Source organism: Sturnus vulgaris, chromosome 1 (genome assembly GCF_052056855.1).
Source record: "Sturnus vulgaris isolate bStuVul1 chromosome 1, bStuVul1.hap1, whole genome shotgun sequence".
NCBI classification, from domain to species: domain Eukaryota; kingdom Metazoa; phylum Chordata; class Aves; order Passeriformes; family Sturnidae; genus Sturnus; species Sturnus vulgaris.
In genome coordinates, this window is record NC_142243.1 from 69559294 (window position 1) to 69583852 (window position 24559).

A 24559-nucleotide genomic window follows, 5' to 3' on the forward strand; every position below is an offset into this window, starting at 1 on the left:
GCTCCAAAGTCCTTGGCACTAGGAATGCAAAAAGCAAGAGACAGTCCTTTCCTCCCCCTCTCCACTAAGGGACTCATAATCTATTTACAGACCAGCAGGCAAGTGGAAGGAAATCCCACTATCTCTATCTTACAGGCAAGGAGCTGGGGAAAAGAGTGATACATGATAGACATGCCTGAAGTTGCCCAGAGGTACTCTGCAGAGAACCTTTGAGCTGAGAACCTTCATTAGTCAGTGATAAAAACCCCACTTTGCTCTGTGAATTCCTCCTCTTCCAATACACTCTTAAGTTAACTGTTTTCCACTTAAGTTTTCTTGTCAGGTCCTCTGCATAAAAATCGAAAGTATTGAACTTCAGTTGTTCCACTCTCTCTTTCTGTTAGGTCATCTCTGGGTGTCTTTGAAGTCTCTAGAGTTTTTTCTAGCCACACTGAAGCAGAGATGTGTCTAAAGCATGTTCCAGAGCCAGGCTCAGAATTCAGTAGGACACTGAGATTTGCAGCCAGTTTTCAATATAAAATAAATAAAAACCAGCCAAGCATCTTCCTTTACTTGTTTCTCTGACTACTGCTGTTCATCAGTCATGTCATCTGCTATGACCCAGAGCTATCACAGTCCTCAGAGAGACCACCAAAATCAGCACACTGAGAAGTGCTCTGTACATACCAGGAGATGTTTAGCATCGCAGTGCACCTTGATCTCTTGTAGTTCTAGCTCCTTCTGCTCTACTGGGTTATCAGTCACTTCTCCACATTTATGTTCAGAAAGCATTTTCATTCCTCTTCATGATTCTGGAACAACTTGTGTTGTCTCCTCAATTCTTCTATGTTTTTTCTTGGGACTTTTACAACTCTTCACCATTCTGCTTCTCCCAACACGACTCTCACAACCCTCAACATTCAGAGCTCAACTCTGATTGCTCCTGTATTCCTAGAGGTGACTCATATCTCTCTTCACTTGACCTCTCCCTCGTGGTTAAGTCCACCATATCTGATTGCCTCTCTGGCATCCTGTCCTGAGTACCTCATTCTTCACTCATGTACAGTTTTGCCACTCCATTTTCAACACTGTTTCTGTTATTCTGTCACCCAACTTTTCAGTATTGGTGCTTTTACAGACCTCCCTCTATAATTGTTTCCTACTTTGCAACTAAATTAACATTAAATATTTCCATTCTTTTCAGTCCCATGGTTAAAGCATCTCCCACGTTCATCTTATTACTGTAGCCTCCTGCCTTCTCTTTGAGCTCCTCAATTCTTATTTTTTACCTCATCAAAATGCTGCATCCACACCAACTCCTTTTACCCCTACTTCAGTGAGCCCATCTGCATCACCAAATTCCTTCACTGACTTCTCTCCAAATTACATGACCTCCCTTCCAAGATATCCTATGACTCAGTACCTGCTTCCATCTTTTCCTTCAGTTTCATGGCTATCTCTTTTAGTATTCTCCTAGTCACAACATTTGCTAGATTAGCTGGTGGTCTTTGTGGGATTTCCCTCAGTTTCAGCATAATTTTTCCTTCTCCTAGAGTAGTAGAACAATGAAAATATAGAGTAAGACAATGACTAGAATCTGGGACTCATAACTGGATTTGAAGGATATTTCAGCATTAAATCAATGTATCAAACTGATCTGCCTACAGCACAGGGACTGAATCCTAGTCTTTGTACATGGTTCCCACAAATACAATAGTTGTTCAGGTCACAGGGTCCACACATGACATGTGGGTACACTAGAGCAGCTACAGGCCTGCAAGGCCATATATAAACTATACAAAATTTGAATAGGAGGGTGGGGGTGCTCACATTGCAAAGTGCTGTGCATTTCCCTTATAAAAAGTAGTAAGTGGTCCCCTTTCTTAGTGCTCTTTAGGATGTGCAAACTGTGAGGATGCACGGACATCTTGAGATCTCGACAGGTTTCTCTGTCTGAGCTGGTCACAGATTTTTACCTGATCTGTCCTACACGACCATAATTTCAGTAATTTCAATTCATTATATCATGCTTTCCTTCCAAACACCAAAAGGTCTAGAATTGGTATTCACCAGGAAAAAGAAAAAAACAACTCTGGTATTTTTCAATGCTAAAAAATGTGTCAGAGTCACATCAGTGAGTGTCTCCAGGCACTCATGTAGCTGGGACTACAGTTTCTTTACTTTCTGAAAGAAACTCATAGCTGTGCATGCTGGTGGGAAAGAAAAGATTAAGGCTGTACTGGTATAAGTTACTTTTAAAATGATGATGTTAAAAATCATTTGCATGAGGCAGAATGAAATCCCACCCCACAGAAAGAGGGGGCAAAACCAGATCGATGACATGCTCTGGAAACCTGCTGGCTGGGAGCCTCTCTGCTCTATGCTTTGCCTCTCTAGGGTTACTAGATTAGCTCCTGCAAGAGGGATACCCTGCCCTCGGAGTATCTAATGGTTTGAAGCTAAATAACCAAACACAGAAAAGGAAGCAAACCTCTAAAATACAAACCTATTACTCTGCTAAGAGGTACAAGTAACTGGAGTTATACATTCATATGCATCCATGTGTACATGCGTGCCTCAAAAGGGAAGAAAGCATATTCTTTTCTTACTGTGCTAAGATTTCAAGTACAAGGTTCCAAAAAAATCCCAGCAAAAGATGTTGATGCAATTAAGTTTTAGGTCAATTCAATTAATCTAGGAAAGCATATTTTTATAAATGGCTTCATTTGCTTTTAAGGATAAATAAACTACACTAATAGTGTAAAATAAGTACTACTGCTGGACATAGCACTTCCTTTAATATCTGCGGGGCTTGCTGTCAATAGCAGCACATAACAGGAAAGGAAACTCAACAATTTACATAGTATTCATCAGATTCTTCCTTCAGCTGTAGTGGCACAAGCAGAAAGAGTGCTTAACCCACTGTGGGTTTCCAGGCTTCTCAGGCTCTCTTCTCCCTTTTCACCAAAAGCAATTCCGTTCAGCTTTAGCTGCTTTTTAATCAAAGAAACTACAATCACACAGCAGTATGCTAATTCTGAAGAGACATTAGCAAAACCATGGTTACTTTGTTAAACTGCAGACCTGTGGTTGACAAAGAACCATGAGATCTCAAATAATATTTTTTATTTTGCATAGAGCAAATGAAAGCAGAGTTGGTTAATTAAACTATTATTATTAATAACAGTAATAATGCTAACCTTAATGACAAAAGCTGAAAAATGAAGTGCCAACAACTACTAAGAACCTCAGCTCAGAAAACAATAACAATTTCAAATTCACATTTGTAATCAAAAAGTCTTTCCCTGACCTTCAAAAAATGAGATCTGTATACCACATGAGTTAATAGGGACCTAAGCCGAGTGCCTTTAGCCCTAAGTAACATGCAAATCCACACAGCAAAGCAAAGTAATACAACATTGAACAAGAATGTGGTGTAACATCTGTGAGGCTATTTTTTGCCTGAATGCTTGTATGCTGCTCCTAGTTCTCAGCTTCTCCTAATTGCTGACTTTGGCAAAGTCCAAAGAATTTGTCATTGTTGCCTTCAAACATTTGCATTCCTAGAAACATAAAAAGCGTATACTTACCTGTAGCAACACCTGTGATTGATTATACCGTCACTCTCTGAATACCCTCTAGAGGTTTTGCTCAGTCCCGAAAGGAGAGGGGGAAGGGATGAGAACAGTTCTCTGAAGAGCACTATATTAATTCCAATAAAAATACAATTTTCCCCATGCATTTGACAGCACGATGAAAATCACACTAGAGGTATTCCCGATAAACCAGACCTTCCAGATACTCAGTTGAGTCAAGCAAACTCTACTGCAGCACAAGGAAAAAGTTCATGTATCAAGGCAAAAAAGCCTGATCTAAAATTCATAGGAATGGGAACAAAACACAATCAATACAAACAGCAATTTCTACAGCAACTGGGGGAAAAGGGAACGGAAAAAAAAAAGAGAAGAGTTGGTGCCTTAACTGTTAGCACAAAGCTTCTGTGGCAAATGAAGGGACCTGTCCCTTTTGGCATCTCCCTGATCGACAGGCTGAATCAATGCCCAGCGCATTCCTCCCGCGCCTGCTTTCCTCTTTCCCTGGGATCTGTGGAGGAGCAAGCCGAGCATCCCAGGCTCCGACGGGAGCGCACACATGTCCGCGCACCCCCCAAGCAAGCACACGCGCTCCCCTGCCTCGCTCCTACACCCACAGGATCTCAGCACTCACCGTCACGGGCTTCCTCCCCGCGACTGCAGTTGCTGCAAATGTGTTTGATCTCCTTGCCTATGTGATACTGTATCACAAACGAGACATTGTTGTTAGTGCTGCTGGTGGGCTCCTTCAGTGGCTTCATCCTCACTAGATAGAAAGCTTTCTTTTTAGGTTTCTCTCCACTCATGCCTGAAACCGAGCCCTGCCTGCAGCCAGCAGAAGGAAAAGCCAGCATCCCAGGCTGCCTGGCGTGCGTGCAGTCCGCCATCCGCTCCCGCTCGCCTCGGTGCTTAGCTGCCACACACAACAGGGATGAAGGGGAGGGCTGGGGGAGAGGGGGAGGCGGGAGGCAGAGCAGGCAGAAGCGCTGCCTGAGCCTTGCTGCCTGCCCTCTGCGACCCCGCTCCTTAACCAATCCCCCGGGCTGGGCTGGAGGATGCTCAGCGTGTCCCGGCTCCGAGCCTCTCCCTTAGCCGCGGGAGCCGGACACATTTGGCGGCACGGCGGAGCCTGGCACACCTTTGGCTACCTTGCCGCCTGCGAACACCCCGGAGGCAGAGCCTCCCTTCGCCTCCCTCTCCCGCTGCATTCCCTTCTCCCACGCCCTCCTCCGTCCCCGCAGGCCCCCAGCGCCCCGGGCCGCGGCCCTGCAGGATGGCGGGCACAGCCCGGCTGAGCCAGGCCTGGAGAACACGGCAACAGGGACGGCAGCGCAGCCCGTCCCGCGGAATTGATGATGTACACACAAAGAACTGTCCGGCACCGGGCTGCAAACCCTCCTCCCCGGCTCTCCACCGTCGCCTGCGACTCACGGGGGCACAGGGGCACTCCGCTTCAGCTGCCCCAGCAAAACCAAACCACACCCGCTTTTCATTCTTGATTTTTTTCCCCCTTTGCTTCTTATAAAAGCCAGATAAGGTGCTTGGTCCGGCTCGTGCAGGGCTTAAGAGGGCGGCCGTGGACAATGGCTGGCACTGCCTGGTGACTTCGGCCCAGGAGGCGCACTGCTCCTCCGCGGCAAAGGCTGACCCACAGCTTGTGACTGCTTATCTGGGCGGTGAACTTCTTTGTCTCCCTTGCCTCCTGCCCATAGCTGCAGCTGCTCCAGAGAACAGCCTAATCACTCCAGGCTGCCCGCATTTCCAAAACTCCCCCTGCCTGAAAGGGATTATAATCCCCAGCCAGACACGCTGTCAATCCCTTGCCGTCCAGCTGCCCCCAAAATGCTGCGTGTTTTCACGGCATGGTAAACAACCCAAGCTTCCCAACCTGCCGAAGCAGCAGCTCAGGACAGTGCTTGTGACACACAGAATGAGAGGAGTGAGGGTGAAGATGCTTGCTTCTTGCAAGCTCTGGGAAAGAAAGCCTGAAGAAGAGATGATAACCTCAGCTATTCTGGCTGCTATTACAGGAATGTGAGTGCTGGTTCTTTAAATCTTCAGCAAGCTCTCAGTTTGGCAGGCACTAAGCACAGAGAGTGCAATTGGGGCAGATGAAACATGGCAAAGAATAACACCATTCTTCTTATTTTTAGCCAAAGCCCTCACTCACTGTTAGAAGAAATCCACTCATTCTGCAATTCTTTACCATTTTCACATATTGTTGTCCCATGTTTTACTGCAACATGAGGACAAAACAGCCTTGCTTCTCTTCAACTACACATGAAACAGTCAGTGACGCTTTTGCCTAAAGAAGACAGAGCAGAAACTTAAGGATCCAGTGCCATGGTTTTCCATTTTGTCAAGTTCATGCACACGCACACATACACACACACACACACACACACAGAGGCACACAGAAGATGCATACAATGAAACTGCTGACCTACTTGTTCTGCATCATTCTGATGCAGGTCTGACTTCTCACCTGGCACTCCTGGGAGCTGAAACCAAATGCAAGCCTTTACTTTTCTCAGCAGAGTTCACAAATCAGCCTAGGTGCTATCAGATCTCACAGAAATACAGATTGAAACAGGCTTTCAGCAGAATTATACTGGTCACCGAGCCACACAAGCATCATACACACTGGGCTATGTATGTGGGTTTATGCTGAATAGAGTCAGTCACCTCAGGTGATATATTGCCCCAAACGACTTGATTTTGCATGTGTTGCTCATCTAAAATTCCTACCCATTTCATATAAGTGGTAGGAGAACAGGGAATGCACTATTATTCAGGAATAAGCAGGTGAATTCCCCAAACGTGCGTAGTGTGTAGTTCTGAGTTAATGCACTGAAAAGCCATCCCTTTGAAGGCTTGATGCTGAGATGCTGTTTGCTATGTTACACATTTGGAAAGTAAAGGCTGAGAAGTTTGATTCCCCCAGCAGTCAGACAGCAGTTCAGACACTCGCAGTGGAATTCCCTCTAACTTATTCATTGCCTTTGAGAACACCTTCAGTTTGGTTGTGATTCAGAAAATAATTAGGTGAGCAGAAGACATGATCATAATTCACCTTCTGAACTTGCTTAGAGTTCACAGCTGTCACTAGTACTCAGTACTGCTGCATTATGGAAATGGGTCAGGAGAGAAAAGCACATTCAAATGTCAGCTTCCTTGAATCTGGGAAATATGAGTGTTAATGAAATGCAGGCTGAACTCAAAACTGGTATATTGTATCTGTTGTTCCAGGGCAGTTTTGGGGTGCTGTGCCTCACCTGTCTTAAGAAAAAAAAACAGTCATACATTCAGAAGACCTGAAGACCAGCAGAGCTGGTCTTGTAAGGCAAATGGTCTTGTAGTTAAGGAATTGGCTAAGACTTCTAACATGAAAAACTGGGTCAAGTAATCAGTCTTTTGCAACCTCCCTCTGAGACCTCAGACAATTTATTGACAACCTCTTGATAACCCAGCTCCTTGCTTAAAGAACAGTGATGCTGATGTTTCTGTTTCTCAGACAAATTTTATGAAATCATAATCTAAGTTTCTCTGAAGGTGTTTGTAGATCACAGAGAGAATACAATCAGACTTTTCAAATACAGAGACTTACTTTTTATAGCAAAATGAGAGGGGGAACAGGAAAAACATGTTACATCAGGCTTAGCCCAAACAGTTCCCTCACTCCAGACTTAGTTTTTTTGTTTCACTTGGTTTTATTTCAACAGTATTTATCCCTCCTCTTGCAATTCATTTGATTCTAAAGCCATAAAATTAAACTTGGATCTGAAAAGAGACTTCATATCCAAACACTGCATTTTTACTGACTCTGGTATTATCTGCCCAACTCAACTTCTAGAGATGGACAGAAGAAACTTCTTTCTCAGGCAGAGACCAGAAGATTATCACCTACATTCTAGTCCAGCCTCACATATACTCCATTCTGTGAAAGAACCAGCAAACACTACCAGAGTGGACTGAGTTTTACAAGCAGATCCCAGGAGATTGCGGAAGCCCAGCTGCTCTGACATGTTTGTGGATGATTGGGAATTAAATAACTGGTAAATAAGAACCCCAAATTAACACGGAGAAAGCCCAGCCCATTTTTGCTTCCAGGTGCTATGTATTTTGAATGCAAACAGGCCCCGAAGCCATCTGCTGGTATGTCTCCTGTAACATGCTCTTTGCTATAACGTGCAAATTGCCTTCATTCCTAAGAGCTGCCTTACAGAGAATCTGAATTTGCCACAGCTCATAAAACAAAAATATGTTTAATTATGATCTGTTTAATTATGGTGAAAGCTGCTGCTGCTAATCAGTTCCAGGACAAATAATGTAAAATAAATGTACTACGGTAGTCCTGCAGAAAAGGACTTGCTTTGCCTTTTTAAAGATAAGTAAAAAAGAAGTCTAATAACTCTTTCACTACCTTAGTACACGGCTACAAACCTTGGCATAATTTGATTGCACAGTGGACAACAAAAATCAATGAACAGGATGTCAGGTAATTCATTATTTGACAGTGAATCAACAAACTTGCATCCTATTCCCTGCTCACATTTGCTTCTTCTGTAAACTTGGGAAAAAAATTTGTACCTTCAGTTCTTTCACCCCTGCAGCCTTTGCCATTAAGGAGAGTGCCAGTGTCATTGTCAATAAAAAAGAAATGGAAGCAGCATCCTCTTTAAACAGATGACTACTGAGATATCGGTTCTTACCTGCATCAAAATCTCTGAGGATTGACATTGTCATACTCTTCGCTTCCCCCTTTCATCATGTCTTCCCATGTCAGAGATCACTTGGCTAAGAGTCTTTTTGGGACACTGTACCCTCAAAGAGCAGGCACATCTTCAGCTGCCTTCTGCACTCCACAGAAAAGAAGATTCCCTCTGGTTTCTTTCTCTAAGCGGTGTCATTGTGCAAAATGCCAGTCAGGAAGTGTGCCTTACAGCCCTCAGCTGAACAACATGGAGATTTCCATGTGGGCTGGACAGCCTCTCTCTTCCAGCACAAATAGGTGGACAAGAGAAATTGTGTGGAAGCCTCTGATCCTTGTTTCTTCAATACAAATGTTGTCTTGGAGAGCTGTAGTGTTCCCCTGAAGAAGCTACGGCACTGTCCATGTGAAAATTCTAGACAAATGCAAGTCCAACAAGGCATCACTTCTTCTCAGCTGTTTAGTCTTTCTAACCAAAACACCATGATTCATGTTTTGCAGTCTACTTAGGCAGTAATGTTTTTACAGGGATGCCCCAGTACTTGGCAGGTTTTTATAAATATTTTGCTTTCCTTCCTATCTCCTCTGCTAATGGTACTAAACATCTCAGTGAGAATAAAAAAGAGATAAAAGATAAATTAATTACCAGCCACTCTGGTGATTAATGCATATATCAATGTTGTGCTACACACAGTGATACAAACTGATCAGCTTGGAGTAAAGAGGGCAATGTGTACAATTTGATCACTGACTACAACACAGGAATCAGCCCCTAGCATAGTAGTTCCTTTGGTAACATCTTCAATTTACTATCTAAAATATGTCCTCAAAACCACCTCAGGACAGCTGACATTTGTCAAAGGAGTTTGTTGCCAGGTGGGGAATCTTTCTAATTGCAAAGCACAACTCAAACCTGGCTACCCAAATATTTCCTGTTTGCCAGGCAGTTACTGCAGTGGGAAGACTCTGGGCCATGGCAGGGACTCCAGGGTGCTAGGCTGACAGTAATTCTGCTTACTACATGGCACATCAGCAAAAATAGGAGGGCAAGGAGGAGGGAAAATCAACCTGAGACTCCAGCAGGCCAAAATAGAATATGACCTTTTTAGTTTTGCAGCTATAAACACATTCTTAAGCAACAATCCCAGCTACTCCTGGCAGTCTTCAGCCCAAGAGAGCCAGGTGATGAGTGCTGCACAAACAAAAGCAAACTGAAGGAAGACAAAAGGAAAGAAAATGCCCCTTCCTGGCTTTCCTACATTCAGCAATACTGCTGAAGCATCACACGTCTCATTCTTACTCTACCTGCAGGGCTCTCCACATCCTGTGCACATGCTTTGCCATGATGGAGTTCTCTCCTTATTTAGGAGAAGCCCTGCTTTATTTCAATGTGATGCCATATGGTGTGATTAAAGTGAACAGAAAAGGTTACACATAAAAAACACATAAGCTTAGGAACACCTGTTTGCTGCAAAAGTGAAGAACTACTGAAGGGAAAGGCCTTCTAAGGATAAAAAGGAAGATGTCACCCTACCTAGCAGGACAGATGGAAAGTTGCTGAGCTGCCATTTGAATGCCCAAACATCTATGTGCAATCAATGCTCAAAGGCCTGATGAAGCTAAGGGTAAACATCAGCAATGAACAAATGTGGGGTCTGGAGTTCTAAAACAGCTGAGCAAGCAACCATTAGCATTAGATGATGCTGAAAGGATGACAATGTAGTTATGCTGAAACTACAGCTGAAGCTCTTGCTGTAGCAAAGCTTCCTGCAAGTCCTATCAGTAGAGCCATTAGTCACTACAGTCCTAACAAGGTCATTACCTCCCATCTTAGAAAATCCACTCTCAATTTTTGTATTTGATTTTGAATGTGGCATGCCCTACAGTTTTATGATCGGTTTGGAGCACATTGCACATCCTGCATAACTTTCAGAGGAATGGAAACCTTTTTTGCCTTGACAATAGACATAGATAGAGCAGAGGCATGAATTGGAACTTGGTAGCACCCCTACATGATGTAAATTCAGAGTTTGATATAGCTGCCATCTTGATGTTAACAAAAAGTGGTTCCAAAAACCTCACTGCAATTATGAGACTGAAACCAAGGAAGAATCTGAATTAAGTCCTGCATGGCCAATTTAATAATTCCATTTAGGAAGGACCGTATTCAGTGTTGATGTGAGCATATAGACTGCAGCCTGACACTGATAATTACTTTTCCCCAGTTTGGAACTGTGGGAATAGACTCTACTAGTAAGATTCACTATAAAATACGGGCCTGACCCTGTGCTTATTCAAGTTAATTGGAATTTTTCCATGACATTAGCTGCACACCTTAACACATACCAAACTCAACAGCACTGGTGACTTGAAGACTCACATCATCGCATCAGCTTCCTTGCTCCCTGCTTGACACTGAGAGAATAAAATATGATATACCCTGGATTTTAACTCACCACACCACCCCAAAATTCATTTTCCTTTCTGTGGACAAATAAAGAAGCAGCTCTCCACCTTCTGCATTTCTTCCATCAAACCCAGAGCTGTCTTATATATATCTGCAGAAAAATATTTTTAAAAACCTCACCAAACTAAACCCACAGTCAGGTATCAGGCTGTATTTATAATTCCTCACAGGGTTCTGTTCCCCCACAGCCTGCTAAAAAAAGCACAGCAGGGGGAGAAGTCGGTGTGCCTGTGTGTACCTGCGTGTCTAGCAAGCCCTTGGGGGAAAAAATCTGAATATGACTTATTCTTGTCACAAATGCTCCTAGACAGCAAAAAGGGAGGGAGGAGGTCAAGAGGAGGAGTCCAAGCCTCTAGAGTAAATAAAGTCAAGCACTGGTCACCTTTGGCTGACAAACAGGCAGAACTGCTCCCACATCATGAGTTAGTTTTATACTGCTTCCTACAGATATAGAAAACCAGGCACTTACGGTTTTGTTGGCTCCAAGTAAAACTACATGTTTGAAAAGCAAAGTAAAGAAGGCAACAGGAGGGTTCCAGAGCTGTGCATTACAGTTGTTTCATAAGAACCTTAATTTGGACAAGATCAAGTGTTTCACTTAAAATAACAAGGAAAATACAGCAGAAGCCCTGGATTTACAATATCCAATAGAGAAACTTGAAACTTGGTGGAACCTAGAAAGGCTCTACTGTGATAAACTTATGACTTGGAACAACCTTTTCTGGACGTTCTTGAATGCAAAGAAAACTCAGTAAAGCAGGTCATAATCTTTCAGAATGCCATTATGTTTTTCTCCATGTTTTCTCAAGAATTACATATCTCAAGGTAAGAACAAAATAAATAATACCGAAAAAAAATCTACTTTTCATTGCTAGTGCCTGGAAATCCTGGGTGATCAACTTCAGACACCTGAGAAAACATCAGTCTTTCTAGAACTGCCACTTGAGATATCCTGAATCTCTATCCCTTTGAGAGTGTGCAGGACAGACATGAATATCACAAAATCGCAGAAGTCTAGGACTTCCTGTCAAAACCCCTCAACGACTGAGCCATACACAGTGCTCTGTCTGCCCTGGCTCCAGAAAGGTCTGAGTCATCTAGCTTTAAGCAGAATTTAAGAAAATAGGTCAAACTGAACTTCCCATCACAGGCAATTGCAGTGAAGTCAATCAGTTTGCACAAGCATTGCTCTCAGCACAAACTGCCCTCGTATTTCTGTCTACATAACTAATCAAATTAATTCCTGATCATATCAAATAGCATGGCTTCCCCAAGAATGTACAGACTAACACTCCTGGCTGATAATCCTTACTTATAAAAGTTGCTTCCCAGGTCAAAATTATGGAGAAGGATCACACTGCAGGAATCTTTGTTGAAGTAATACATCCAATGTAAGTAAAAATGTAGCTTGAAATTGCTAGATGGACCAAAAGATTTATTTCCAAGCAATTAAATAGATAGTTATTATCTCAGAAACTCTCTACTGGCTACTGAGGCCACCAGCCTACAGCAGACAAAGTTACAATCAGCACATAATAGGGATGACTGGATTTTTTTCCTTTATAAATGACTCATATTAAGTCTGTTGCTTGCAGTTCAGAACAGTTTACTTGAAGGTCAGGGATATGACTGTGCATGAAGCACATTCATTTAGGGAACACTTTCACATAGAAAAGAAAACAGCAAATGAAGAAGAATAGGTTTGGCAGACTTGGCCCCAAAGAGCTCATTTGCAGTAACACAGTTACAGAATCTTACCGAAGCTTTCCAGGTCAATGGCCTAGGACTTGCCATGTTTCCTGTGTGCCACTGGGGCAGCCATACAAAACTAAAAAGTTTTCATTTGTTTTTCAGCTCACTATGGTTCCTGTGATTTCCAGTACCAGTGTGTTTAAAGCAATCTGAGAAAGTCACAAAATACAAAAGCTTTGGAGGATGGAGGCATGGGGAAAGTCACACAGCAAGTTCGGTAAAGTCAAACTCTGACCAAGCTCAGACAGAGGATGAGAGGCTGAGCTGGGAGGTTCATGAGATCTAACAGAGGTACAAATGAACAGGCAAGCAGGCAGAATCAACTGGGATTGAGATGAGGGGAAGTAAGGTTCAGCCAGAAGAGAAAGAAGTTAAAGGGAAGGAGAATGAAATGAGAGATCAGGAAACCTGTGAACACCTCCCTAAACTTCCAGGGTGACCTTGAAACAACAGACCCTCCCAACCTTCAGGGGCTTCCCCACCACTGAAAAGCACTGAAAGCTTTGCAGTAACACAGGAACCAAGAGTTCTGAGGCAGCTGCAAAGGCTGATTAAGGTACAAATGCTGGCAAAGCTATAGGGGGAAGCTTTCATAAGCATCTGCCTCCGCTGAACCTGACAGCAGCACATACTGTCAATCACCTCACTTCAATAAGTGCTCACATTTTTCTCAAATTAGAAATTAAGACAACACAAATCCCTAGGAATAGCACACAGTTTCTATACATATTACCCAGTGAGCTAGCAGTGCTGAAGTGAAGCAAGAAGCTTCTAACATTATCACGAGCATCTTTTTCAGTCTTTCCTCCTTTGGCATAAACATAGAGTCCTCTGAACAGTACAGAAACTTGCATGAGGAACTGTTTATTTTCTCCAAAAAGAAGCAGAGAGAAAAAAGGTTCTTATTCTCCTCTTTTCAGTCCCTGCTTACTATGGGCCAGTCATTTTTCATCATCAGACCCCTATCCCTTAGTTGCTGCTGTGGACTGGTGTGAAGCACAAGCAAGGAGGGAGAAGTTTGGCTTTTCATCAATCCCAGGTCATCATTCTCCCACTGTCCCCAGAGTTTAACACAATGAGGCTTTACAACACCAACAGACAACAGACAGGTCTTGCTGACAAAAAGCCATATTGAGCATTGTTTACCTCTTTAAAACCTTGAATAGCAGTCAACACAAAGAAGCTGAGGTGTGCTAAAGGATCTGAAGAAACAGCTGTATAATCAGTTTTGCTGAAATCCTGGAACATATTTTAATGTGAATCTTGACAAGCTCTTTAATATCTGCCCATTGGTTAAAGCCTCAATACCCCGCCTAGATTTTAGTAGTTTCTTAGGGGCTTTTATAAAAGCAGGAAATACTAACAACTAAAATCTAATTGAGCTTTTTCAGTGATGCATTGCCATAATATATAACAACATACCTGTAGTACTCTTCAAAATCTTAGCCATCATGTAGGTTAGGTTATTCACAAGAAATAAAAACTTACTCCTAATATATACTAATTTTTGGAGGTTTTATAGATTCAACTGCTTCACCTGTATGATCCATGATGTCTATCTGTCAAAACCTAAGTCTCCAGGGAACATAGGCAGGACAAAGGGCAGGATTTCACTTTCCCAGAGGTTCAAACCAGAGAAGAATATGACTGAAGGCCGAACTAGAAGGACTGCAGTACAATACACGTTTCATTCACAGTGGACTAAATGCAGCAAAATAGTGGTAAAACCCACTGCAGATCTTTTTTATTACTTTGCATTACAAAAATTCCAAGGGGCCCCAGCAGAGCTTAGTACTGCAGTATACAATGTACTCTGACATTTTAACAGACTCTTTGTCCTAATGATCTTCAAGTTTCCTCTAGAGCAGTCATCCTCTGGGCTTAAAGCATCCTGGCATCAAGACTTTGTTGGTTCAAGACTTTAGGAAAGCTCTAAGTGCATCATGAGGCCAATAGCAGATGCAAGTTTTCAATCACTTTCTGGGTTTTTGCTGGAAATACATCACCAAAACGTACACTAAGAGGTAAAACACATCTATGTTCCTTACATCACCATGCACAACTAGGAACTTAGTGTTCATAGGCAGTACTTGAAGAGTTGTGTTCATAGGAATATACACAGCTTTTCAGTTTTCTCCAGAGAAGCCGTTTGGCCTTCTTCCTCATGGAACCTGCAGCTTTCCTTCTTGAGAGATTTCATGCACTATAACTGCAAATAAGCTTTTCATACCAAGGCACTATTTTTTTTCCCCTGGCCATACTTTGCCATTTTTCTAGCTGTTTCGAGAAATAGAGAATTATGTGTATTTTGTAGTTATACCTTGTAATCTTTCTGATAAAGGTTCCTCCATCCGTTCCTAGCCACCTCCATCTGAAGGAATGCCACCCCCACAATCTGGTTGCCAGAAAACAGCTATCCTGGGAAATGCAATGTGTTAAATGACAAAGGACTGCTCTGCCTGCCTGAGGCATCATGCTTTTGATGTCTGCACAGAAACATGCTGAGGGGGAAATGAAAAGGCTACCAGCCCTGACAATACAGGGCACTAGCTGCAGCTGCACACAGGAGAGGAACACGAATTCTTTGAGGCCAATCTGGCCTTCAATTGGAAATGCAGGGACTGTTAATGGGGAGCAAGTCTTCGCTTTGCTCTTTCTCTTGTTCTTCTGACCAAAGCAAGACTTAAAAGGGAGAGAAGGTGAGAAAACAAAGAATATGGGTTCCAGAGAATGAAGTAGCTTATTATAAAGCTATCATGAATAATGGGCCTGATGCTTAGCTAGGGGATAATGAAGTGAGCAATTAGAGATGCTGAATGGTTGAAGCGGCTTTATAATGATATGGAAAGATTTTCATCTTTATATCAGACAGGTTGAATTCAGGTCAAGTCAGTACCAACTGAACATGAATGCCATCTGATTTATTTCATCAGGTTTTGTGGAATGAGCTTGGTTCCTTGTAAGCTATTTGGGACAAAGGCTTATTCATAAGTAATTATCTGCAATAAGCACCTCCACTTGCATGAGGCAGGGCTTTAAACAAGGTACTGTTCGAACAGCCTGTCTTTGAAAAGGTTACAATTCCAGTAGATAAAACTGTAAAAGTACTATTTAAATATGAAAAAGAGAAAGATGGCATTGTTTGTCCAATGCTTTACAGAAATGATGTGCTGGAGCTTTATTTGAATCTATGTTCAATTATGAACCAGTTCTTCTTGCCTGGGCATTTCGAAACTGCACAGTGCCTGTTGGGCAAAACTGCAGTCTATATAAAGAAGCAAAGAACATAAGGTGCCCTTTACTAGCCACCATGTTAATCAGCATCTTTCAAGAGTCTGCTTTTGCTCTCACAAGTCTCCCCGGTGAGAAAGAGAAGGCGTCTTAGTATCAAGGAATGGCGTCAGCTTCTGGATTTCTAGCAAGGGCTATAAACAACATTATCTTTACACAATGGTCAACTCCTCTTCTACTGGGTCACTGTCAAAGCAGCACTGGGGTTTCCAGGTCACAACTTGTAGTTCAGATCCTCTCCTGAAATTTTTTGGGAATTCAGAATTATGAATTCTCTATTTTTTACATTTGGGAATAGTAAATAAATACATGAGATGAGATTAGAAGTTCTGGCCAACAGAGACTGTTAAGGGACAAAAAGAGGTAGAGAAGCTGGAGAAGAGAAAGAATCTAGGAAATTTAGTTGAATCTAGAAGGAGAAAAAAAATAAAACAAAGAAAAAATACAGAGAGCTAATACACAGAGACCCCCAAAGAAACTGCAATGACCTGACCCATCAGTGAGGTTATACTGATGTAGTCCATCACTGTCATTGATTTAGCATGGATTTAAAATTCCATGTGCTACAGCGCTTCATCAAGCACACTACTAAGCAATGATACTCTGCTGCATGTTCTACTTTGAGTCTGTGCAATGGGACAACATTTGGCATTTGCAGCAGTATAATCATGTTGAATAACCTTTGCAAACCTTTTCAACACCAATTTCCTCAAGTCCAGAGGACTAGTACAAAACCAGTGGTGTAGAGGACAGTGAATGGGAGGTTAACCAGTCATCAGCTTCCCATTCTAGCATGCACTGTCCATACAATTAGATTTTGTATTTTGACAATTGTACCAGAGTTAAAGTAATTACAATGATATGAAGTGTGGAGTTTAGGACTAGGATTTCTGGAGCTGTGAATGCCTCCAAGGCAGGAATGTGCTTATTGACGTACAACCAAGTAATATTAAATCAAGGCATCTGAGAGAGGAGGTGGAAGGCAGTCTCTTCATGGCTAGGAAGAAAAAAGCACAACTTTTTAAAGAGAGACAAAGGGATTCTAGCTTTCGATGGCACAGGAGGAAATGTCTTTCCTTAAGTTCTTTCTGCACCTTCCCCCCATCCTCTGAGAACAGATAGAAGTAGGCATTTTGGACAACAAAGGAAGGGGGAAGGACTGCAGTTTCATTCAGGAGAAAAAAATTTGGAGCTAGCTGAGGTGCTAGATCAGTCAAGAAAATTCTTTACTCTCACTTAAACTACTGTGCACTAGTACTTATCCTTCTGATGTTCTCTTTCATTGTTAAAAGCCTGTGGATTGAATAAATCTATTGTCTTTACATTCTGTCTCCTGGCATTGACTCTGAACATGTAACACAGCATTTTTGCTGCACAGTAATGTGACATTGGGACAATCAAACAGACATTGAGATTTTCAGTGCCTCAGATATCCAACTACAGCTGTCCAGTGTCAGAGCTGGTCATGCTAGGTTTGACAAAATGACATCATTCAGGGACTCTTACCAAGAGAACTCTAGCTTTTAGGAAAATACTAGGGAAGATTCATGGTCTTGAGAGTCCTGAGGTGTGAAGCACTACACCCATAACCTCTGCTTTTCGTTCACATGTTTTGAAATTGATGGTGGTTATTCAGATATAGAACACACATCTCAACTGCATCACAGAAGCAATTTAGAAAATAGATTTTGCTTCTGCATACTAGATACTTGTAAAGTTTAGGGTGGTTCTTCCATATCTCAGTAGACACAGGAAGTGCTGCAAGTCTGACCCACTCGCCTCTGTTGACAAGAAGCATGGCACTGGTTGAGATGACAGACACTGTAATATCAGTGTTAGTTCTAAGGTCTAAAACTGTGTGCCAACATTCTGTAAAGTAGTACCTTCCAATGGTCTACTGCTTGGGAGGATGGGTAGGTGTCCATCATTTTAATGAAGATTACAGAGTTGTTTTTTTTTTCTTTTCAATTTTTCAATTGTTTCAGGCATCACTTGCTGGTATCTGTGGCTATAAAAGGTGCCTGGAATGACAGGTCAGATAAGACACAGGCCTTTCAAAAATGTGAAAACATTTTTCAAACACAGTTGTGCTGAGAAAGATTTTTGATAATGCAAGCCTTGCAAAAATAGGTTTCCAGGAAACAATGGATCACCACACTTGGGATGACAGTTAAAAGCAAAATAGAATAGGGAGATGTCACAATGCAAAGCTTTTTTGGGATGGTTGGTATACCTTTATAAATTTAATCTCTGTAGATTAATCATTCTCTGCAGTTTACTGTGCTCACAAAACTAAATACACTGAAATTCAAACCAAGGATCTTGAAACAAACCCAGCCAGAGGCATTAACAATGCTCCAGTGAGTATGCTGGCACACTTTGATATTCCAGGTCAATGAAGCTTGTTCTAAGCAAAACATCTGGAGCACTCTAAATCCAGCTTGCTTTAAAATCTAAATCTATGCTGAGCTTCTCTTAAGATCTTAAGATGCCTTTTAATTACAGTCCTGATCAATGTCATTTTGCAAAAATCATTTCCTGTGCTACTTTCCCCATTAACAATTAAAATTACTATTTTCTCCCATTCTACTCTGGATAGCATGTCAGAGCAGAGCATTAAAATCTTAATTTCTGTTCATTAGCACTGATTTTTGATCCAAATACAGAACTCTAATGTTGGTATATGGTCTGAAGGTTTTAGAATTTAGTCATACCTTCCTCTGCCTTTTTCTTCTCAGAGCTGAATTGAAACAAACACTTAGGCTATTTAAGGCTAGATACATATCTAAGCTAAGAAAATGAATCTTCATTGCTTCTTAAGACTTTTTAAAGGGAGTCATTGATATCAGAATTGAAATGCATTCCAAACCACTAAACTGATAAAGAGTTATTTAAATAAGCATTCAACAGATTTTTTATTTTATATATATGTATTCAACCAAGTGACAGTGGGCATTTTTGGAGAATGCACTTCCTTGGCAAAAACCTAATGCTATCAGATTCTGGCCATTGGATATTGCACAAAGATTCCACACTCTCCCACTTTGCCCTCTTTTTCTCATGGAAAAATGCAACCAAATAGTATTTCTGCTGTGCCAAATAGGCCCCACCTGCAGCTGCATTCTCAGCTCAATGTTCAAGAACATCTATGTCTCTGAGGCTATGCTGTGAGTCCATTCACTCTGCAAAGCAGATAAACAAGCTGGGCACCCTTCATTCTTCAAAAATGTTGGGGTTTTTTTTTTGTTTTAGTTTGTTTTTTAAATTTACCACAATACTTTGAGCCTTTCCTAAAACAGAAGTTTCAGACCAATTTCTGTTTTATAACTCTCCTCCTGTATACACTGAAATTTCATTTAGGCTTTGTCTTATGGGAAGAACATCCCACTGAATCTGTGTCAACTCTTCAGTAGCTTTACCTTCCCCCATAAAGCTATGAAAAACTTCTGTAAAATCAATGCACAGATTAATGTGGAATTAAACTCCCCCGCCATGTTAAACTGAATGCAAATTCATGCAAATTTTGCTGTAAAATATCTTTTGCATTGCACAATATAAGGCAAATGAACCCATGACAACAGACGTAATTTTCAAGGGAAAAAACCATACTTAGAAACCTCTCTGGCCACACTATGGAAAGTTCACATCAAGGAGAATGATTTCCTTGCAATCTATATTGTAAAAAGCCCTCTTATATGTCTTACTTTAGATATTAATATTGTTTTACAGATGTAGAGTGAGGAAAATCTACTACTCGGTACTAGTAAGTCTAGCAGAATTCAGTCCTTACGTAGCATGAGCCCATTACAGTGGTGATTATTAGGGCATCACTGACACAGCAAGATCTTCCCAGATACACAAATACCTAAAGCAGAGCTAAACTGCATGAACACAGAGAACAAATCCTAGTTTGTAACTGTACCACACTGAGTTCTGAAAGTGAGCTCTGTAAAGATACGAGGCTGAGTCACTAAAGAAAATACTCAGTAGGGGCTCCTGTCCCATTACATGCAAATGTACTTATCCTGTGGATAAGTAACTGAGATACAGCAATGTCTTGCACAAATTGACTGCATGTGTGAAGTAGGGCTGCAAGATACACATCAGAAGAGAGGAGCTTTTAATGATGGCTCCAGTCAGTCCTTGTAGACACATCCGTTTAAAAATCTCCCAATATCTTGGAAAGAAGTGGCTGCAAGTTACTACTACACCTAGGCCTGGGACTGGCATTTGCTTCAGAAGAGATATATCCACAGAGCAATGCATTGCTGCATAAGAATGCATGGAGCATGACATCTGGAAGAAGCACTGTGCCAACACATTGTGCCATACAGATGCTCTGTTAACTGGCTGTGAGAAGAAGAACAGGAAAGAGCTGGCATTTTTCAGCTTCCCCAGGATTTGTGGTAAAAGCTAGCAACTGCACTGCCCATTGAAAAGAAATATTGAATGTGCGTGGGTAGTGTACAGGCTCTTATGCCAAGATGCAGAAGCAGCATCTCAGAGGTGGCTTTCCAAGCTATTTGTTTTCCTTCTTTGTTTCCTCTTCTAAAAAAAGAACTACTGAACCATATTCTGGCACTTAGAAGCCTCCCAAAGATTATGTTTCCAGTGGTATTTAGACTTTTTTGCCATTGCACAGACCTTTGGTTTTTTTACATGTTTACAGTAGCATACACACATTACATATAAGAATGACTACTTTGTTTACCTAGAGTGTCCCTAAGGAGGCTGAATTATCGAGGTCTGAAATATCTCTATCCTTTTTTCTACCCTGGGGCTGATTGCTAGCCTGCAATTGTCAGTCATGGGAACTGAAAGTTAGGTGGCCAAAAATAAAAGCTACTGCAAAGAAAACATGTTTTACAGAAAAAAATATGAAAAGAAAAATCTATAATTATCCAGTCACATTGATGACAGTGAGATCCTCCCAGCTTTCCAACCACGTACAATTAGCAATTGTTTTAAACAATCAATGAGTTAATTACAGCAGTAACTTCCCATTACATTTCATGGGGAATGTATTATTTGGTGGGGTGCATTAGACACTATAAAATAGTACTTCCATTTAAAAGACAAGCAGAAAGAATACCAGGGTAAGCAGTGTATGCCTGAGTCCTACATGTCTCCCCAGCAGCATTCCTCTCTGCAGTGGCAGTGGCTCTTTTCCTTTCGGGGTACACATATCCTCACCAAATGAGACCTGAAGCCCCAGTCAGGCTCAAAATGTATCTCTTCCTGCATGCAGAATCTCACCTACCCACCCAAGAAGCACAGTCGGTGGTGCAACTGCCATCTACCACTCTCTTACTCTAGGGACACATTCAGATGTGGCTTAAATAAGACAGGACTCCTGTCAGTAACCACTTTTCTCTTTGAACATTAAATTGTCAATATGTTCGTAAGCTTTTTTTGTCTCTTTTTAAAAAAGCTTCTTACTAGCAAAGATTAATGACTTTTCTGTCCCTGTGAAAAATGATGAGGGGAAAGCACTGCTAAGCACAGCTACAATTTATCTATCTACATATAAATCCTACTGCTTAACTTTGATTTGCTGCAGAAACACAATTTTAGCTTGGTATGAGAAACTCATTTGCATCAAGGCAATTGATAAATTGACGCCTACCGTAAGAGCTGGCATCATAATCTAGTACCTCGAGCTTTTGTGGTTCATTATCATCTCAAGAGTGCCCAGGTCTGCATTCAATTACATGCTTCCAGAAAGCGATTTCAGTTTCATGTAGTGATTGCAGACTTCTAGATTCTGCCCAATAAAGCCAATAAAAATATTCCTGTTGAGTTTCAACTGGTGTCTGGTTCCTTGTCCTGCTGGCAATTAGGCATTTCATTGCAAGTGGCAGAAATCTGCATTGCTGGGACAGTGTGGAATGATCTACCTACTGCTTTCAGAAAATCACTGCTGCTTTGATAAAAAAACAACTGCTTACATGCATTCTGGACTCCTAGTTTCTGGCTGGATGGAGCAAGGGCCTTCACCAAGGGAAGAGCCATCTCATGCAGGTGCAGGGAATGCATCCTATTTTGGAACCCCAAATGGCAAGCCAGAGAACATATATTCTCTCAAGAAAAGGCAAGCCAGCACAGGAAACAGCTAGGGCATGAATTAGGAAAGCTATACATGTAGTGTTGCTGTCTTCCTAGCCCTAAACAAGGCTGAGTAATGGCATGTCATTGCTCTGCTCTGGAGATGGCCTTCAGGTGTGCTACTACTTGCTTGGAGGGAATGAGATGAAAGCAAGCCAGCAGCAACCTGCCCCCTTCCTTCAAACTTGCTGAGCATCAGCCACACTCACTGTATCTTTGCTAACCTTCAGTGACAAACCTGTGGTTTGTATTCCACTCCCCTGAGCTACTGCTGCAGTTTCCAGCATTAGCTGGAATGAGTTATCTTCCCCAGTACTTTGCCAATTACAACCTACAGATGCTGGGAGGCAAGGAAGGCACCAAGAGTATGTCCTTATGCAAACATGGACATTCACATAATGCACAAAGTTGGCCCGAGAAACAAAGACACACATCTGACACAGCACTCCATTCTGGATCATCTGCCTCTCTTTAAGGATGATAAAGTATATCGCAAACTAGTTCACAGAAAAAAAAATAATATTTTGTTGCATTCTTGAAATGGGTATTGTTTTCCATTGTCTTATCACATTTAATCTCTGAGGTTATGACACAGTGAAAGTTTCCTTGTAATAATTGCATAGAGTCTTCAAAAAGAATTTTGTTTCCCTAATAGAATGTCACCAGATGATGATTAATTTGTCTCTCCCTTGAGGTCTCAAAGAAAGAAGATTTAAAAATAACCCCAACCAAATAAAAAAGGCCAATCTGAAGGTTCATGTTTTCAAATATGACTAGTGACTACATGGGCCCAGCTTAATATGCACTGAAGACTTTCAAAAGCAAAGGGAGAGAATTTTCTAAAAGGCAGTCCCCTTTAAAATGTGTCCAGCCAGCCACATTAGCAAACAAACAAAAGCACAATTGTTTGGGAAACTTAAGCCTAAAAACCACCAATTTTAATCTCATCTTTAAATACAATTTCTGAAACAGCAGCACTGACTTTACAAGCAGAGAGCAGAGAGCAGAGAAACAGCAGAGAATGACTCCTGCAGACAGAGTCACACATGCGACAAAAGCAGGGTTGCAAGTGCAGCAATTGTAGCAGCACTTCTTCAGGGAAAACCAGTTTGTAAGCAAGAAAACTCAGGCACAAAACAGGTCAAAACCACTCCAAAATGACTCAGAGGTCTCAAAGGCTAAAAACAAGAGGTCAATTTTAATGGCCACAAAAAAATCCAACGCTGCTCTTCCGAGAAGTTACGTATCAGGAACAGAAGGATGAACACAAGCAGGGCTGGTTTCCAATTAATCACTGCTACAAAAAATCCAGCACAGACTGTGTCCCATTTAAACATGAATTTGCAGCTTCTGATTTGCAGTCCATCCCTTAGGATAGTTTGGGTCAGTCTGTGGATTTGGTAATTAGTGCTGATGCCTACAATGAAGGCCATCAGAGACTCCACCATGGTTTCCTCATTTTGGTTTTGTCCCTGGAAGAAATGTCTGTGTTCAACCACTGCTGACTTGGTATTTTATCAGATGGTTTCCTCTCACCCTCCTCAGCCTGACAGCTTTCCAAGACCACATTTTAGTGGCCACTCTAGATTGGCGGTGCTGGATTCATTTTCTTAATTCCCTTTTTCTTTGAGCAAAAATCCCAGCAAATCACTGTTTAACACCATGGCATCCAGAATAATGCCTCTACTTGCGTCTGCTTTTTAAGGCATCTGTAAATAACTGATAAGGATTACTTATCTCTGCAGATGGCTTATGCTTTGGCAGACAGGGGAAAACCCATCACCTCCGGCCTAAAGGAGGATTCTTAAGCGGAGGTTAGTCACTCCTGCTGCTCAAGCCTTGGAGCTACTGCATCTCCATGGCTTGTGAATGGGCCAAAGCTTCTTTCTCACTGTGATAAATATGCAGAACACCACACTAATTAGCTCAGTACACTGCTAATATAAGATAGCATAAGTCTATCAAGTTCAACATGGCTGAATCCTTTACTCTCACTTGTGATGTGACTTACAAACAGGAGTAATAAATAACAGTCACCTGAATGCTAAATCTGTCTCTCCCCTCAAAGAACTACACTTGTTTCACATCCTGTGCAGATGAAATATCCCTGGGTCATTTCCTCCATGTGAGGTAAATCACAGAAACATCTCCAAGATCAAATCCAGCCTTTGACTGAACACCACCATGCCAACTAATCCATAGCACTCAGTGTCATGTCCAGTCATTTCTTGAACACTTTCAGGGATGGTGACTCCACTACCTCCCTGGGCAGTCTGTTCCAATACTTTACCACCATTTCAGTGAAGATACTCTTCTTCATGTCCAACCTAAACCTCCCCCAGCACAACCCGAGGCCATATCTACTTGTCCTGTTGCTGGATGCTTGGGAGAAGAGACTGACCCCCATGTGGCTACACCCTCCTTTCAGGCAGTTGTAGAGAGTGATAAAGTCTCTGAGTCTTCTCTTCTTGAGGCTAAGCACCCCCAGCTCTCTCAGCTGCTCTGCATATGGCTCACTCTCCAGACCCTCTAACCAGCTTGTACTGGTTATACAGTATAAGCAGTTATACCACGTCCATGAAGAACTAGAGCAAAACAGGTAAATTTAAAGCACATGTGGTCACAGCTTGGGCACAGCAGCAGAGTGGACTGGCCTCTCAA

The 24559-nt window shown here is 41.9% G+C and overlaps 1 protein-coding gene across 8 annotated transcripts in view; it reads right to left on the reverse strand.

Annotated features, from left to right (window-relative positions):
• The window catches only part of PHACTR1 (phosphatase and actin regulator 1), a 297967-nt gene that overhangs the window by 136267 nt on the left and 137141 nt on the right, over positions 1-24559 (reverse strand). The window contains exon 1 of one of the 8 annotated variants that reach the window (XM_088169401.1): positions 4207-4461. The exons of the other annotated variants lie outside the window; for them this stretch is intronic. Coding sequence (XP_088025527.1) covers positions 4207-4459 — 253 coding nt within the window. The 5' untranslated portion in view covers positions 4460-4461. Of the gene's footprint in view, positions 1-4206; positions 4462-24559 lie in introns of those variants that run through there. 8 annotated transcript variants of the gene reach the window in all.